The sequence below is a fragment of the Molossus molossus genome, unplaced genomic scaffold, assembly GCF_014108415.1.
Source record: "Molossus molossus isolate mMolMol1 unplaced genomic scaffold, mMolMol1.p scaffold_m16_p_3, whole genome shotgun sequence".
Taxonomy (NCBI): domain Eukaryota; kingdom Metazoa; phylum Chordata; class Mammalia; order Chiroptera; family Molossidae; genus Molossus; species Molossus molossus.
The window spans coordinates 117881167-117896526 of NW_023425366.1; the positions used below are offsets into that span (position 1 = coordinate 117881167).

At 41.6% G+C, this 15360-nt stretch overlaps 1 protein-coding gene across 1 annotated transcript in view; it reads left to right on the forward strand.

Annotated features, from left to right (window-relative positions):
* Positions 1 to 15360, forward strand: part of ADCY9 (adenylate cyclase 9) — a 136205-nt gene that overhangs the window by 90366 nt on the left and 30479 nt on the right. Inside the window, exon 2 of the mRNA XM_036279846.1 lies at positions 9205 to 9395. Coding sequence (XP_036135739.1) covers positions 9205 to 9395 — 191 coding nt within the window. The remainder of the gene's footprint in view (positions 1 to 9204; positions 9396 to 15360) is intronic.

Below are 15360 nucleotides of genomic sequence, written 5' to 3' on the forward strand. Positions count from 1 at the left end.
TGTTGGCCCGGGGACCAATGAGTTGCAGGTTTGATTCCAGTCAAGGGCATGTACCTCGATTGTGGTTCGTCCCCAGCCCTGATTGGGTCATACAGGAGGCAACTGATCATTGTGTCTCTCTCACATCCGTGTCTCTCTCTCTCTCTTTCTCACTCTCCCTCCCTCTCTCCCACTCTATCTAAAGATAAATAGAAAAATATCCTCAGGTGAGGATTAAAAAAAAGTACCACACAAACAAAACTTTGATTCATCTGAGGAAGGTCTAAAATAGAAAGAATACTTCCAGTGCTGAAGTGAAATTAGAGAAATTGAAGCTATCTAAGAAGATAACTTTCTTTCTTTCTTTCTTTCTTTTTTAAATCCTTACCCAAGGATATCTTTATTGATTTTAGAGAGAGGAAGGAAGAGAGACAGAGAGAAAGATTGATGAGAGAGAAACATCAATCAGTTGCTTCCTGTACATGTCCTGACCAGGTATGGAACCTGTAACCTAAATATGTGCCCTGACTGGGAATCAAATCCCAATGTTTTGGTGTATGGGACGCTGCTTCAACCAACTGAGCCACCTGGCCAGGGCAGAAGATACTGTCTCTTGATCAGAAAATAGAGGTTTCTCAGTTACTTGGCTTGAACAAGTCTGCCATGTGCTCTTTGGGAACAAGAAAATGCAGTTTGGTGAAGTGTTCTGGTCAGTGCTCCAGCCAGTGTGAAAACACTCATCAGAAAAGAGAAGGCCTTAATGTGAATTGAAAATTGGTTGACTTGAAAAGTGAAATTCACAGCAACCATTTGACTGTGCTGCAAATGTGATTTGGGAGCAAGCCAGAAGCCAGGATAAACATTTCCACCAAGTAAGAGGTGGTGAAGGTGCTGATGTGGCTACTCCTAGGGAAAGCCAGTCAGGAATTATAAGAATTGTATATTTTGCTTTGCATAATAAGAAGTTCCCAGGTGAGGGAGGGTGAGGTTGGCTGTTTTGCCTTTCTTTGCAGCTGAAGATGCTCACAGAAAGTGTCAATGTGGTTAGCACTGCCCCTGCAGCAGAAGAAGATGCCTTTGCAAATAAATGTCCTCGTGGATGAAAAGGAAACAGCAGTGTTCAAGGCAGCCAGGGAAAGCCTGGGCCTTCTGCTTTGTGGAAGTAAAGAGGCAGGCGTGGCACCTTGTTATGCTGTGTGGTGAACTCTTGCCATCATGGGGAATCAGGTTGGCAATCTAAGAAGACAGCTTGGGTGTCAGCCCAGCTCTTTTGGACTAGACTGCAGCAGTGAGAGTTGCAAATTTGATGATTCTTGGAGATATCTTGAGAAGGTCAAACTTTTGTTTTGTTTAATTTCTCCAAGACTTCTGAACTCTGGTCGTGTTTAATTTTTAGTTCTTCAAGGTTATTTAGCCTTATTTATTTGTTTTTCCATCCTAGCTCTACCATGTTATCTATTTCCAAGCCTTTATTTTTAATATTTTCTTTTACCTGCCACTGCCCACTCATTTTCCTTGAATTCCCAAGGATAGTGTGTTTCTTACTGGCTTTATATTGTTTCTTCTACTAATCTGAGAACTGTTGTTGCATCTTGTTGAAGTTCTCACATAGCTTTATTCCCCCCCCCCTTTTTTAAAAGAGCAGCTTGATTGAGGTCTAATTCACATATTATATAATTCATCCATTTAAAATATACAATTCAGTGGTTTTTAGTATATTCACACAGTTGTGCAACTATCACCACAATCTAATTTCAGAACATTTTATCACCCCAAAAAGAAACCCTGTACCCATTAACAGTTGCTTCTCATCCCCCTACCTTCCAAACCTCTGGCAACTACTACTCTACTTTCTGTCTCTATGGATTTGCCTTTTCTGGACATTTCATATAAAAAGAATCATATAGTGCCTGGCTGGTGTGGCTCAGTGGTTGAGTGTCAACCCATGCACCAAGAGGTCGCCGGTTTGATTCCCGGTCAGGGCACATGGCCAGGTTTCGGGCCAGTCCTCAGTGGGGGGCATGCAGGAGGCAGCCAGTCAATGTTCTTTCTCATCAATGTTCTTTCTCATCAATGTTTCTATCCCTCCCTTTCCTTTCCTCTCTCTCTCAAATTAATAAAGAAAAATATTTTTTTTTTAAAAAAAGGAATCATATAGTATGTGGCCTTTTGTGACTGACTTTTTTGTGACTTGGCATCATATAACTTTATTGTTTTTATTTTCTTTTTATCCTCACCTGAGGACATTTTTGCATTTATCTTCAGATAGAGCAGGAGGGAGAGAAAGGAAATGAGAGAGAGAGAGAGAGAGAGAGAGAGAGAGAGAGAGAAAAATTATCGATGTGAGAGAGACACATCGAGTGGTTGCCACCCACATGACCCCAACCGGGGCAGGGGTCGAACCACAACTAAGGTACATGCCCTTATGGGAACTGAACCTGGGACTCTCTGGTCCACAGGCCGACGTTCTGACCGCTGAGCCAACTGGCCAGGGCTATTTCTATTTTCAATGTATTCCCTTTGTTGGCTTTATTTCTCAATTATTTAGCTGCCACCTTTCCTCAAATTTTAAATTGAGTCTTTCATTTATCTTTTTTCTAGAATCTATTTTCCATTGTCTGTGTTTTGTACTTAAATCTTTGACTCCTAAAATTAGCTATTATCTCTCAGTTCTCTAGGGAAAAAAATATAGTCTTTGACTCTTGTTGTACCTGCTTCAGATGTAACTTGACATACTCTCTTCTGTCTGATGGCATTCCATGTTACCATTTGATGAATAACAATTTATTCGTTGTTAGTCTGTTTTTGTTCTTAACAGCTTTCCTTCTTGCTCTCTTGTTTTATAGCCTCTTCTGATTATTTAAACTGTTACATTACACTGTTCCAAGAGTTTTCATAGACCTTCACTTTTCTTTTCTAAAACTCACTGTAAAATGCCTTCTGTCACTTTCGAACATCCTGTCAGCACATAGAGTTGAATTCATGTAATTCTCTATTCTTGTAGATGTGTGTCATTACCTACTAATTGTCCTCACATTCACTGCCATCTTCCACTCTCTAATTTAATTTTATGAGCATTACATCATGTCCTTTCTTCATTTACATTGAGTTACTCCTGAGTATTTGAAGATTCTCTAAGGAAAAGCACTGTCTTTCCCTTTTGCATTTCCCTTTTTATGTGCATTAACTCATGCAGTCCTCACAATATCCCTACGAGATGATATTGTTGTTACTAATATTTTCATTTTATAGACGAGGGAACTGAAATCTCTTGTTTAAGTCACAGTTTTCATCTGTACTCAGTTTCTGAAATTAGAGTACTCTTTTTTTGTTTGTTTCTTTCAACACTTAGCCTAGGTTCTAATCCTCAGTAAATACTCAATAAATATTTAATTTGTTGGATAGGTAAATGAGTGAATGAGCAAATGAATAAATGATATACTACTTGGTAGGCTGTTAATGGGTATGCCAAATGTTATCTTTCAAAGATTTTGTTTCTGTAGCCTCTGCGAAGGCCCATGATATTAAATCATAATTCAGGAGTTTTTTAGAGGTGGGAGGAATGGGTCTGTGAAGTTTGTTACCACTGAACTCACAGTGTTACTACTCAGCAACGTAGCATTTAGCAGAGTAGCTTTTATTAATGCTAAGTCTGGAAGGTAAGAAGAAGGCAGTGCACGGGAATATGATCACAGAGTGGTGTCCAGCTACTCATATTTGTCCATGGTGGCAGCATATCTATCCATTACTAAAGAGAGGGAGCCAAGTACAGAAAGCACCTGTTTCAATAGCAGGGTGGAGAGGGAGGGAGTATGTTCTTCTAAAATTTTGTTTTGTGGCCCATTTGGTGTGGCTCAGTGGTTGAGCATCGACCTGTGCACCAAGACGTCGCTGGTTTGATTCCCAGTCAGGGCACATGCCCAGGTGTGGTCCAGATCCCCAGTGGGGGGCATGCAGGAGGTGGCCAACCGATGTTCTCTCTCATCAATGTTTCTCTCTCTCTCTCTCCCTCTCCCTTCCTCTCTCTGTAAAATCAATAAAGGGAAAAAAAGTTTTTTAAAGTTTGTTTTGTGCCCTGGCCAGGTGACTCAGTTGGTTGAACATCATCCCATACACAAAAAAGGTTATGGCCCTGGCCGCTTTGGCTCAGCGGTTAGAGCGTCGGCCTGCAGTCCAGAGAGACCTGGGTTCGGTTCCCACTAAGGGCACTTGCCTCAGTTGCAGTTTGTCCCCGGCCCCGGTTGCGGTTGTGCGGGAGGTGGCCACTTGATGTGTCTCTCTCACATTGATGTTTCTCTCTCTTTTCCTCTTTCTCCCTCCCACTCTATCAGAACAAAAATGGAAGAATGTCCTCGGGTGAGGATAAAAAAAAAAGGTTGTGGGTTTGATTCTGGTCAGGGTACATACCTAGGTTGCGGGTTCAATCCCTGGTGGGGGCACGTATGAGAGGAGGAGGGTAACAGGTAGATGTTTCTCTCTCATATCTATGTTTCTCTCTCCCCCTTCCTCTCTCTAAGAATCAAAAGTTTGTTTTGTTCAGCTAAAGTTTGAGTCAGGATCAGGTTAAATAGGCATGGTACCCACCTTTGTTTCTTTTACCTGTTTCTGTGAATCTCTGTCATATTTTATTGGTTGGGACTTCATTTTTTAGAAAGAGGTTAAGTTTCACCACCAGCCATTTACTGTATAAACTTGTGATTTTTCATCAAGTGTTGGGACAACCAGAATGAATCAGTTCTTGTGATTAGTTGTTTTACATCAGAGTAGAAAGGACTTAGCCCCATCCAGGGAGTTTTAATGTCAGCAAGGTGAGAAAATTTTTTTTTCACCAAAACTTTAGGTCTTCTTAAGCAGGAGCAATAGATAATTATGAAATACTCTATAATTTTATAGGCCTGGGTTATTTGGTAGATTAATATTAAGAGCACTTTTAATCTTTATTTTTCTTCACCTCCTCCATTTATCTTCAGATAGAATTCGGGGGGGGGGGTGGCATGTAGCCCTGGCCGGTTTGGCTCAGCAGTTAGAGCGTCGGCCCATGTACCAGAGAGAGAGAGATGTGAGAGAGACACACCGATTGGTTGCCTCCCACTCAACCCTAACTAGGGCCAGGGACCAAACTGCAACCGAGACACATGCCCCTGACCTGAATTGAACCCATGACTCTGGTCCATGGGCCAACGCTCTAACCACTGAGCCAAACTGACCAGGGCTAATCTTTATTTTTCTCATTGGCTGACTAGATGTTAGTTTATATAATCCTCATGCTACTCAGCCATTACAGACCTAGTATGAGGAAGACTGCAATACAAAATGAAATAATATTTTAGAATGTGTATGATCTAGCCCAATCTGATTGTCTCTCTTTTATGTTTATTGTTGCAAATCACTAGTGAAGCAAGCTTCTAGGCGTTTGCTATGTTATGCTGCTGGTTCTCAAGGCTGTGTCTCCAAACATTATTTTCTTTCTGATTATTTTCCTCTTTATGTTAGCTGACAGTCAGATCCTTGATTCTGTGACTGAGAACATCTCACTCCAAAGTAAGCATCTCACAGAAAAAGCCTATGATACAGAAAGGAGACCAGAGTAGTTTTTCTTTTCCAAACTGGACTATGGCATTCACTCAGATTACATTCAGTTCATCAAAACTAAGCACTAGTTGTGTGTGCAACTAGTCCTGAAAGAATTGATAATATAGTTAAGAAGGCTTAAGAATGTTAACCACGTCACTCTCCTCAAAACAAGCAGGCAGAGACAAGCTCCTCCATCAGACAGGAGCCCAGTAGGAATGGTGCAACCCCACCCCTCAGCCTCTGTAAAATTAAGCAGATAAAATGCATAAATACTGGTGAGGTTTAAAATCAATTACCAGAAGGAATATAAGAAATTTTGTTAAGTATTCTCCTGTTTACATTATACTTAACAAAAATCATTTAACTGCCTTATTTTGAACTTCTCCTAAAGAACCTTCTAATGAACTTGGACCCCAGGATCAACATGTATGGTTACTCATTAAATCCTTATCTCTTATAAGCTCTCTTGACTTAGACTTGACAAAGCTGGAACTCAGTCACTCAGACCTAATACATTTCCTGGGTATTTTACATTGGGCAGCTAAGCTCTGCCTTACTTTATCATGCTATGTCCCTCCAGTTTTGGCAGAAGGTTTCACTTTAAATTGAGCTTTATATCAAAGCATAAATAAAAAGATATTTACTTTGTTCACTAATTTAAAAACATTTTTTTTCTTTATTGATTTTTAGAGAGAAAGAGGAAGGGAGAGGGAGAGAGAGATAGAAACATCAATGAGAGAGAACTGGCAATGTGTCATCACTATGAGTTGGCCATTGGCGGCTTCCTAAAGGAAAATTAAAGTTAGAAACAGATTCAGAGCAATTATTGATTAAGCATTTTGCATGTGTTTTTGTATATAGAAGGAACATGAAAAAGACTCCAGTGATAAGCAGGTCAAACATTCACATTGATAATAATAGCTAATGTCACTGAGTTCTTATTATGTGCCAGACACTCTTGTAAAGCATCCACATGTGTTAATTGCTTAATTCTCACATGAACCGTGTGGGTGAGTCCTGTTCTTAGCCTCGACCTCACAATGAGGAAACCAAGATGCAGAGCGCTAGGGTATCTTCCGGCAGGTCATGCAATGAGGAGGCTGCTCTTACCCCTCTCCAGGGCCTGGTGCAGAAGCATTGTACTGTCACCACCACATTTGGGGGGAGTACATTCCTATTCCCATCATTAACTTCCTGACTCCCATATTCCCTAACTCCTTCTCACCCACCGTGGCTGGCAATTCCACAGCTCCCTGGCTTTTCCTAAGCTTTGTGTCTGCTCTTTCCACCCTCCTCATTGCCCCCAGCATGGAAACTCTTGGAGCTGGTCTACATGGCACCTGCATGGCCCAGGTCATCTGTGGCCATTCCCCCACACTCAGGCTCTGTTCCAGTTACACTAAATTTACTTCCATCCCTCGACTCTGCCTGCCAAAAGCTTCTTTTCTGGAGGGCCTGTTCATAGACTGTTGTAGTAGCACCCACGGCTTGATGACGGCTGCCTCAGACCTTGGCCCTGCTGGCTTTCATTGGGCTGACCTCTCTTAGTCTTTCAGTTCTTAGCTTGGAGGGCACTTCATCCAGAAGGTCTTCCCTAACCTCATAGTCTTTGCAAGGTGCTGCCCTCCTGTGCTTTCCAGAGCACCATCACTTTCTCATCTTGCCTGCTATCTAGATCCCTCTTTAGGTGAGAGCCCCACACAGGTAGGGGTCATGACTGATGTGTTCTAGCTTATTGGTTTTTTGTTTTGTTTTGTTTTTTATCCTCACCCGAGAACATTTTTGCATTTATCTTCAGATAGAGCTGGAGGGAGGGAGAGAGAGAAACATCAACATGAGAGAGACACATCAAGTGGTTGCCACCCACATGACCCAACTGGGGCCGGGGACACACTGCAGCAATCGAGGTATGGGAACCAAACCTGGGACTCTCTGGTCCACAGGACAACACTCTAACCGCTGAGCCAAACCGGCCAGAGCTGTTCTAGCTTGTTTGCTCAGCACTCCTCACAGTGCATGGTAAACAGGAGGTGCTTAATGAGCAATGAATGAGTAGCAACTTGATAGTCACAACTCATAGTAGTAACAACAAACCCCAGGGATGTACACCCCAAGGCAGCATCAGAGCTTACGACTGCAGAGCTGGGTACTATTGCTGTACCCTCCCTGGTGGTGAGCACACTCCTGCTTTGAAGTGCTGGCTTCAGCAACATCAATGTCTTGGTGGGACTCAGGCTGCTGGCCTTCCGTTCGGCTGGCTCAGCCTTTTCTCTTCTTAAGCTGTTACACCTCCAGGAAAGACCTCCTTCACTGGCTCTTGCAGGTCCAGAGCTGCAAAGGAAGGTAATAGGCAGTTACCTGACCAAGGACCCTTTCTGGGTTTGAGGGCTGAGAGCAGGGCCTCTCTGGCTTCCCTCTTGATGACAATCCTTACCCACAGGGAGCAGCAGCTTTGACCAGGGGAGCCCTGAGCCAGCTGCATCTCACAGGGAATACTCTTCTGGAGTCAGGACCAACTATAGACATAATGGAAAACCTTTCCCTTCAGTGGCAGCTTCTCACCCCTTGCAATAAAAAGAGACCTCCTCCTGGTCTCCCAGGTGGCCCTTTGCAGTGGTAGCATGTGCTCCCTTGGGAGTTAGGGGAAAGACCATTAGAGCAGCTCCGGGGACCAGCCCTTTCATACCCTCCTGTGGTGAACTAGGAATAAGCCCTGCCAACCTAGAGACTCTAAGACAGGCCAGAAATAGGACTTTTCTCTGACTAGCCTACAAAGGTTGTGTTTTTCAACACTCCCAAGGTGAAACGACAAAATCAATTTAGTGTTGTCAGTGAAAAGAGCCTGAGAAATTCATATAAAGTTGCTTTTACTCTTGCATTGTTTTCTGGTTCACATTTCTAATTCAAGATTATGCAGGTAATTAGTTACAACTGTGATTGAGCCTATACATAAATGGGGATGTATATTTTTGTTGGAGAAATAAAAAGGAAGTGCAGGACCTTAGTTAATAGTGAGCAATCATGTATCTCCTTTGGGGTCAATTAGCATGTAAATTGTTTATCTAAGTCTTCTGATTCCCACCTGGGATTTGGCTATACTCAAGGATCCGACAGAAAATAGATACTCAATAAATTTGAATCAAGGGAGGTTTTAATTACCCCTGTTGGTCTCATATTATGGTCTCACGTTTCATGGTAGTTTTGCAGTCCCTGACATAGGTAAAATGGTTCGTACTCTAGATCACCCTTACAACTAACTAGACCTACCATTATATGTCAGTGACTGGTATTGAGAGATGAAAGTAAACTCAAGAAATATAGAGCGTCCACTATCAGTTGGCTCTGCTGCTGTTACAGAGAGGTCATGTGACCCTTTCAAGGAGGAATTTTTTTAATGCTCATTTCTGCCCCAAAGGTAAAATGTGCAGCCATCATTTAGGGAAAACATAATGTGAATAAATGGTGTGTCTTAAAGGCAAATGTTCCCCTGAGGCTGCGCATCTCTGAAAAGATAGAAGTCAGTAGTAAAATATGACATATTCACATTTTTACTTTCAACTTTTCAGGAGCAGGTGCTGCAGAGAGCAAGATGGAGCTGCATTTCAACCAATGGTGGTTTCAACCTGTGCTGACTGTAATTTTTATTCATAGGTTTGAAGACATACCTGATAGCGGGTCAGAGAGCGAAGGAGTCTCGTTGCAGCTGTACAGAGGCCTTGCTTTCTGGCTTTGAGGTCATTGACGGCTCACAGGTGTCCTCAGGTCCTAGGGGACAGGGGACAGCATCACCAGGGAGTGTCAGTGACTTGGCGCAGACTGTCAAAACCTTTGATAACCTTAAGGTTAGTTTTTTTTTCCTACTTCTAAAATTGTATGTTAATCTACAGTGCAACAAGTGAAATAATAAACAGCTTTTGGGTCAGTTGCAGATGACTTGGAATGCCGTTCAGTTTGGTTTTGTGATTTTCTCATGTAGTATAAAAGAAGCAGTATTTTGCATTTAAAAAAAAAACACTCAGTTTTTAATTTTTTTTTTCTTTATTGATTTTAGAGAGAGAGGAAGTGAGAGGGAGAGAGAAATAGAAACATCGATGAGAGAGGACATTGATTGGCCGCCTCCTGCATGCCCCTCACTGGGGATTTGGCCCACAACCTGGGCATGTGCCCTGACCGGGAATCGAACCTCTTGGTGCATGGGTTGACGCTCAACCACTGAGCCATCATTTTTATATTCTACACCTCCATTTTCTTTCTACACTGCATAAAAATGCTTGTCACCTTATTTTCTTTTTTGCTGCTATGATACCTTTTGCGATTTCTAAAAGCTAATGATAAATGATAGTAAAGGTAATTCTCCTCACGTTTGCTGGAGAGCTAGTTGGTCTCTTATTTCAGAGACCACTTTCTCAAGTATGTCTATGTCTCCTGAAACACAGTGTTTTATAATTATTTTAAATTGCGTTGGTGTGGGTGAACCTCATAACGTAGCTCAGTGAAGGAGTGCAGGCTTGCCAACATTATAGTATTTCATTATCAGAACAGAGATGTCCTGGTGGCTGTCGAGAGTATCCATTTCTGTCTTCTGTCATAGTGAACTACTAGGAAATTAATGTGATGGACCTGGGCACATGAAATCAGTCTAATTTATGAGCTGGTCCTCAGTTTTCACATTTGATTTATTAGTTCCCTCACTTGTACCTCTTGTGTATTATTACAGTTTAAATATTTGCCATTTCCATTTTTTTTTTTTAAAGAGAGAGATAGTTAAAACATAATATCTATTTCACCGTTTTGTATTCTCAAATATTTACCTCAAAGATGTACTGGTCAGGGTGATGGCCTGTTGTTATAGCTTTAATTCAGTTTATTCCTTCTTATCATTCATTAACAGATTTAAAAACTAGCTATGTTGGTGTTTAAGATTCACAGGTATCATAATGTGACAGTCAGCTGGGGTATCCAGATTATTTCACTGTGTCAGAATCCATAGGACCTAGCACCAGTTACTTTGTGTAATTATTGCATTCAGGTTTATTGACATGTATCATTTCATTGTGTGCTTTGTTAACTTAGTGCAGGGTTACTCAGCCTCGACACTATCAACATTTTGGGCCAGATAATTGTGATGTCCTGTGCACTGTGAGATGTTGAACAGCATCCCTGGTTTCTACCCACTAGAGGCCAGGAGCTTCCCGTCCTCCCATTGTGACAACCAAGACTGTCTCTAGCCATTTCCCAATGTCCCCTGAGGGAGTGGAGGGTAAAATCACCCCAGGTTTAGAACCAGCGAGGTAGGTATTAGATCTTCTCTTCCCCATACTCTCTGGCACATGCATGACATGACAGCTAATGTATCTGAAACTTCCTTGATGCCTGTGCACTTTTGAGACAGCCTCTTTGCCGGGCTGATGTTTTACAGTAGTCAGAAAGGAGCTCTCAGTGCATTGACTGTCACTGAGCATGGCAGGAAAGAATCATGTCAGGGAGGAACACAAAAATGTGGCTTTCCAAGTGTGGTTTCATTATCTGGGGAGAAACCATTTCCTCCAGGCTTCAAACTGAGCTGTATTTAAGTAGAAAAATAGAGCTCAAAGCCAAAAATAAATGATTTGTCGGTTTGCTGCTATTCTAGATTTTGGGTATGTGAGTATCCATTAGGGAGTGCAGTTGCTGACTTCACTTTTTTTTAAAAAATCTGGATGGACAGAAACTATTCAGCATATTCTGTTACCTTGTATAAATTTTCCAAATAATCATTGAAAGTTTTCTGAAAATCTTGTGATCTATTAAGTTGACTGTGTTTACCAAAATGAATTTGAGCAAAAAGATCTTTGTGCCCCTTCCAGAGAGGATAGATGAATTGAATCTTGAAGTATAATTTCTGGGATATTGTGATGGTGTTGGAGGGGCTCTTAGGACGTCTGAGACTAGGGCTGTTCCAGAAAGTTAGAATGACAGTTGGAGTGGAAGGTGCAGGAAGAGATAGAAGACTTGGTCTCCTCTCCAGGCTTCACTTTGGAAAGTCCTTGCCACACTCTTGCCTTCTCTGCTTCTGGTGCCTGTGGTGAGAATCAGGTGAGAGCAGACATCTGTGAGCATTTTATAAATTATAAGCACCAGGTAACTGAGTGAATCGTCATGAGCTATCAGCCTAAACTTGAAAGGCAGAAAACTGAGGTCTGCTTTATAGATTATAATCTAGCATATGAGGTCTTCCCTCAAGTAATAGTTTTTGAACAATGGAAATGTAAAATACCAGTTGCTTGCTCATCCATTTTGGGGGAAGGTTTCCCTCTAAACTTGTCAGTGCCTCATATGTGTGTCATTGCTTGTTGCCTTATGTTGTGTGCACTACAGTTAGCTTTTCTCATTATCTGGAATCAGAAACTAGCTCCTCCTAATCCTTTACCAGGGTCTTGACTCTTCCTATCAACAGGCTTTAATCTCCTTTGTTGCTGCTTTCACCTCATCCAGCCAGAGTTAGCTCCCATGTAGATTGTTACAGACCCCATATTTCTCTCCTACCCTGGTGTAAGGCAGTGTTTCTCACTGTGTTCTCTTGAGCACTACTTCTTTGGATGGAAATAGGTTTCAAGTATAGAAAAGGGATTCTGTGGTCAGGTAAATTTGGGAAGTTCTAGGACAAACAACACAGCAAAGGTTGTATGTGGTTTGCAGCATTCTCAGGACTCTTTGACCACATATTTCTTTTTTCAAGCTGGACTTTTGGGGGGAATTCTTGTCTAGTGGAAGGAGTTTTATGCAAGAACCAAGAAATTAGAGAAAAGGTGTTCAGTAGATATTCATCAAATGAATACATGCATATTTTGGCCTTGCTGCTCCTCTTGCCTGCAGTACTCATTGCTTCCCTTTTCCCTAAACACTCCACTTTTCATCTCACAGTTCACCTTTATTACAATTTCCTATGACTCCTCTACCTAATAATGCTATGACATTATAGCTATAACATATACAATGTTCAATATTTGCCTTATGTTTCTTATTTACCTTCCTGTGAGCTCTTTGAATGCAGGCTTGTTTTTCCCCGTGTCCAGCATAGTGCCTGGCATATAGTAGATATAACTTTCTGTTGCCTTAAATTTTTAATTCTTAAATGACACACAGGAAGATAGAACTCTGCAGAGGTAGCCTAAAAAGGACTGAACTGACAAGCCTGAGCAGCATTAAATAGAACCAAGGTGTGATGTCTAGGAAGCATTTGTTTTCCCTCCTGGCACACGTGTCCTATGTGTCTGTAAGTTGTTTCTCAATTCATAGCTGGAGAATTCTTACCTAATATTTCATAAAATAGTCTGACTGCTATGATGACCTACCAAGAAACTGTAGTTATGTCAAATGACAAAGGCTTTTGTCCTGAGGTCATAGTTCAAAGAGAACCCTCCTACACTCAAGCATTGGCTTCTTGAGTGACTGACAGTGAAAGTTTTTCATCATTTATGACATTGCACAATGGGGAGCTGTGGGGTACACTGCTATCACCATGGCACTCAGCCCTCTGAGCCTGAGCTTCCAAAGATAGTCCTTGGGTTTGGGATAGGGTAAGGAGGAGTCAAGAAGGGAGCCCAGGCCCTGGTCGGAGTGGCTCACTTGGTTGGGCATCATCCCGTGCACTGAAATGTTGCTGGCTCAATTCCTGGTCAGAGTATATGCCCAGGTTACCAGCTCAATTCTCAATGGGGGAGGAGGTGTAGGAGGCAGCCAACTGATATTCACCCTCACATCAGTGTTTCCCTCTCTTTTTTTCTCTCCCCTCTCCCTCTCTGCTCATCTCTCTAAAAAATAAATCAATAAGAATATTAAAAAAAAAAAAAAAAGGGGGAACCCAGGAAGGAGACAAGAGTTCTTCATGTCGCAGTCACAGAAGGTAGCGTTAGTACCATGGGAAGGGCCAGAACTCAAAATTGAGGATTGTCCTCAAAACCTTGACTTTGGGACTGCAAGCAGGTCATTTACCTTCTCTAAATCATAGTGAAATGGTGATGACAAGGCAGTCTCTCAGGGTTGTTGTGAAGATTAACTTAAGTAATGCTCATGAATACTAGGTCTGTAGTAGATAGTCAGTTAACACCAGGACATGCCGTTCATTCACTCTGGGTGGAGATGTGACGACAGTAGGAGTAAAGAAGTATAGGAGGAGATGTAGGTACTGTGTTGCTTTGCCCACAATGAGTCATTGACTTCTTGGGAAGATCTTGCTTTCTCGGCTTGTTCTGACTCAAGGAAGGTTTTTCTGTTATTGCCCTTGGTCATTGCTGTAGGGGATGTAACCACATGACAAATGTATAATTGGAGTATGGGCACATGGTCTGTTTAATGTGACCTCAGCTCTGCAGTAGAGGCTTGCTTCTCACCAGTCATGAAGCTGTGGGTGATAGATGGAAACTATACACGCCAATAACAATAGCTGCTCTAATGTCTTCCTAAAGAACCAAAAAGTGAAAACCAAAGATGTGGGCAGTTTCTTTTTTATCACATCAGTCCTAATCGGTAAACCATGTGAGCTGTGACAGCATCTTAATTCATCTCTGAAAGACCTCACTGGAAATGCACTTGCTTGGCATCATTGTGAGTTTACCTTAATCTAGTATTCAGAACCCCAGGGCTGTGTGCTGATGAGGTGAATGTTTCTACATGTTTACAGTCAATAATGAGGCTGATGGTGTGGATTTGTCCACATAGGGTAATTCAGAGAGGACCTGTCCTATTTTCAAAAGGGTTGTACTTTTCCCAGGGACCATCCTTATGTGACAGTCGCCATGATTTTGTTAATGACTCTAAGTAAATGATCACTTCTTTTATCTCCTTTTTACTTGTCTTATTGTATGTAAAATCATTATGAATAGGCTCAGCTAGCCCAGAATGAATAAGCAGAGGCTTCTACTTTTCATTTTAATTGATTATAGTAGTAGATCTTTCTCTGTACACACACACACACACACACACACACACACACACACAATTTAGAAATTAAATACTTATAAATGGTGATCTGAATTGACAGTGGTGATGACTGGACAATTCTGTGAATATACTTAAAACCATTGAATTATACACTTTAGGTAGGTGAATTGTGTGGAATGTTAACTATATCTCAATAAGGCTGTTATAAAAGTGATTAGTGGTTAGACTGCTGGCTTTGAAGTATGGATGTAAAGTAAGTTTTTTAAAAAAGGACTTTTCAAGTTGTATCTATATTTTTACTTGTTTGTGTGTGTTTCCTTCAATTAGGAGAAAGCACATCACATATAAATTGACAGCTCTTCCTTACAGAAGCACTTTATCTAATATATATAGAAGGAATGAGTGAAAGAGGATTTCCCATTAGAATATCACAGTAATAATTGCTGCAGGCAAGATCCATCAATGAAGTCTAAAATTAGTGAGTATAAGTTTAAGGAGAAATGGGGTATTTGCATAGCTTTGAAGCATCTCTCCCTTCCCTGATATTTATTCATCATAAAGGGAAGAATGGTAACCTGCTGTGGAAAACCTGGGAGGCCTCCACCTGCACCCGATGATGAAGGTAGCATCATGGTTAGTAAGACTAGTGGTATCTTGTATGCCCTGATGTGAGGTGCTGAGAAGGGCACGTGGTCTTTGGGGAGTTCTTCCTCAAATTCTAAACCTCAGTCAACTCTTGTGAAATCATCAGACAAATCCAAATTCAAGGGCAGTCTACAAAATACTTGACCAGAACACTTCAAAAGTGACAAGGTCCATCAATGACAAGGAAAGACTGAGGACCTGCCACAGACCAGAGGAGACTAAGGAGAAAGAAGAAATAAA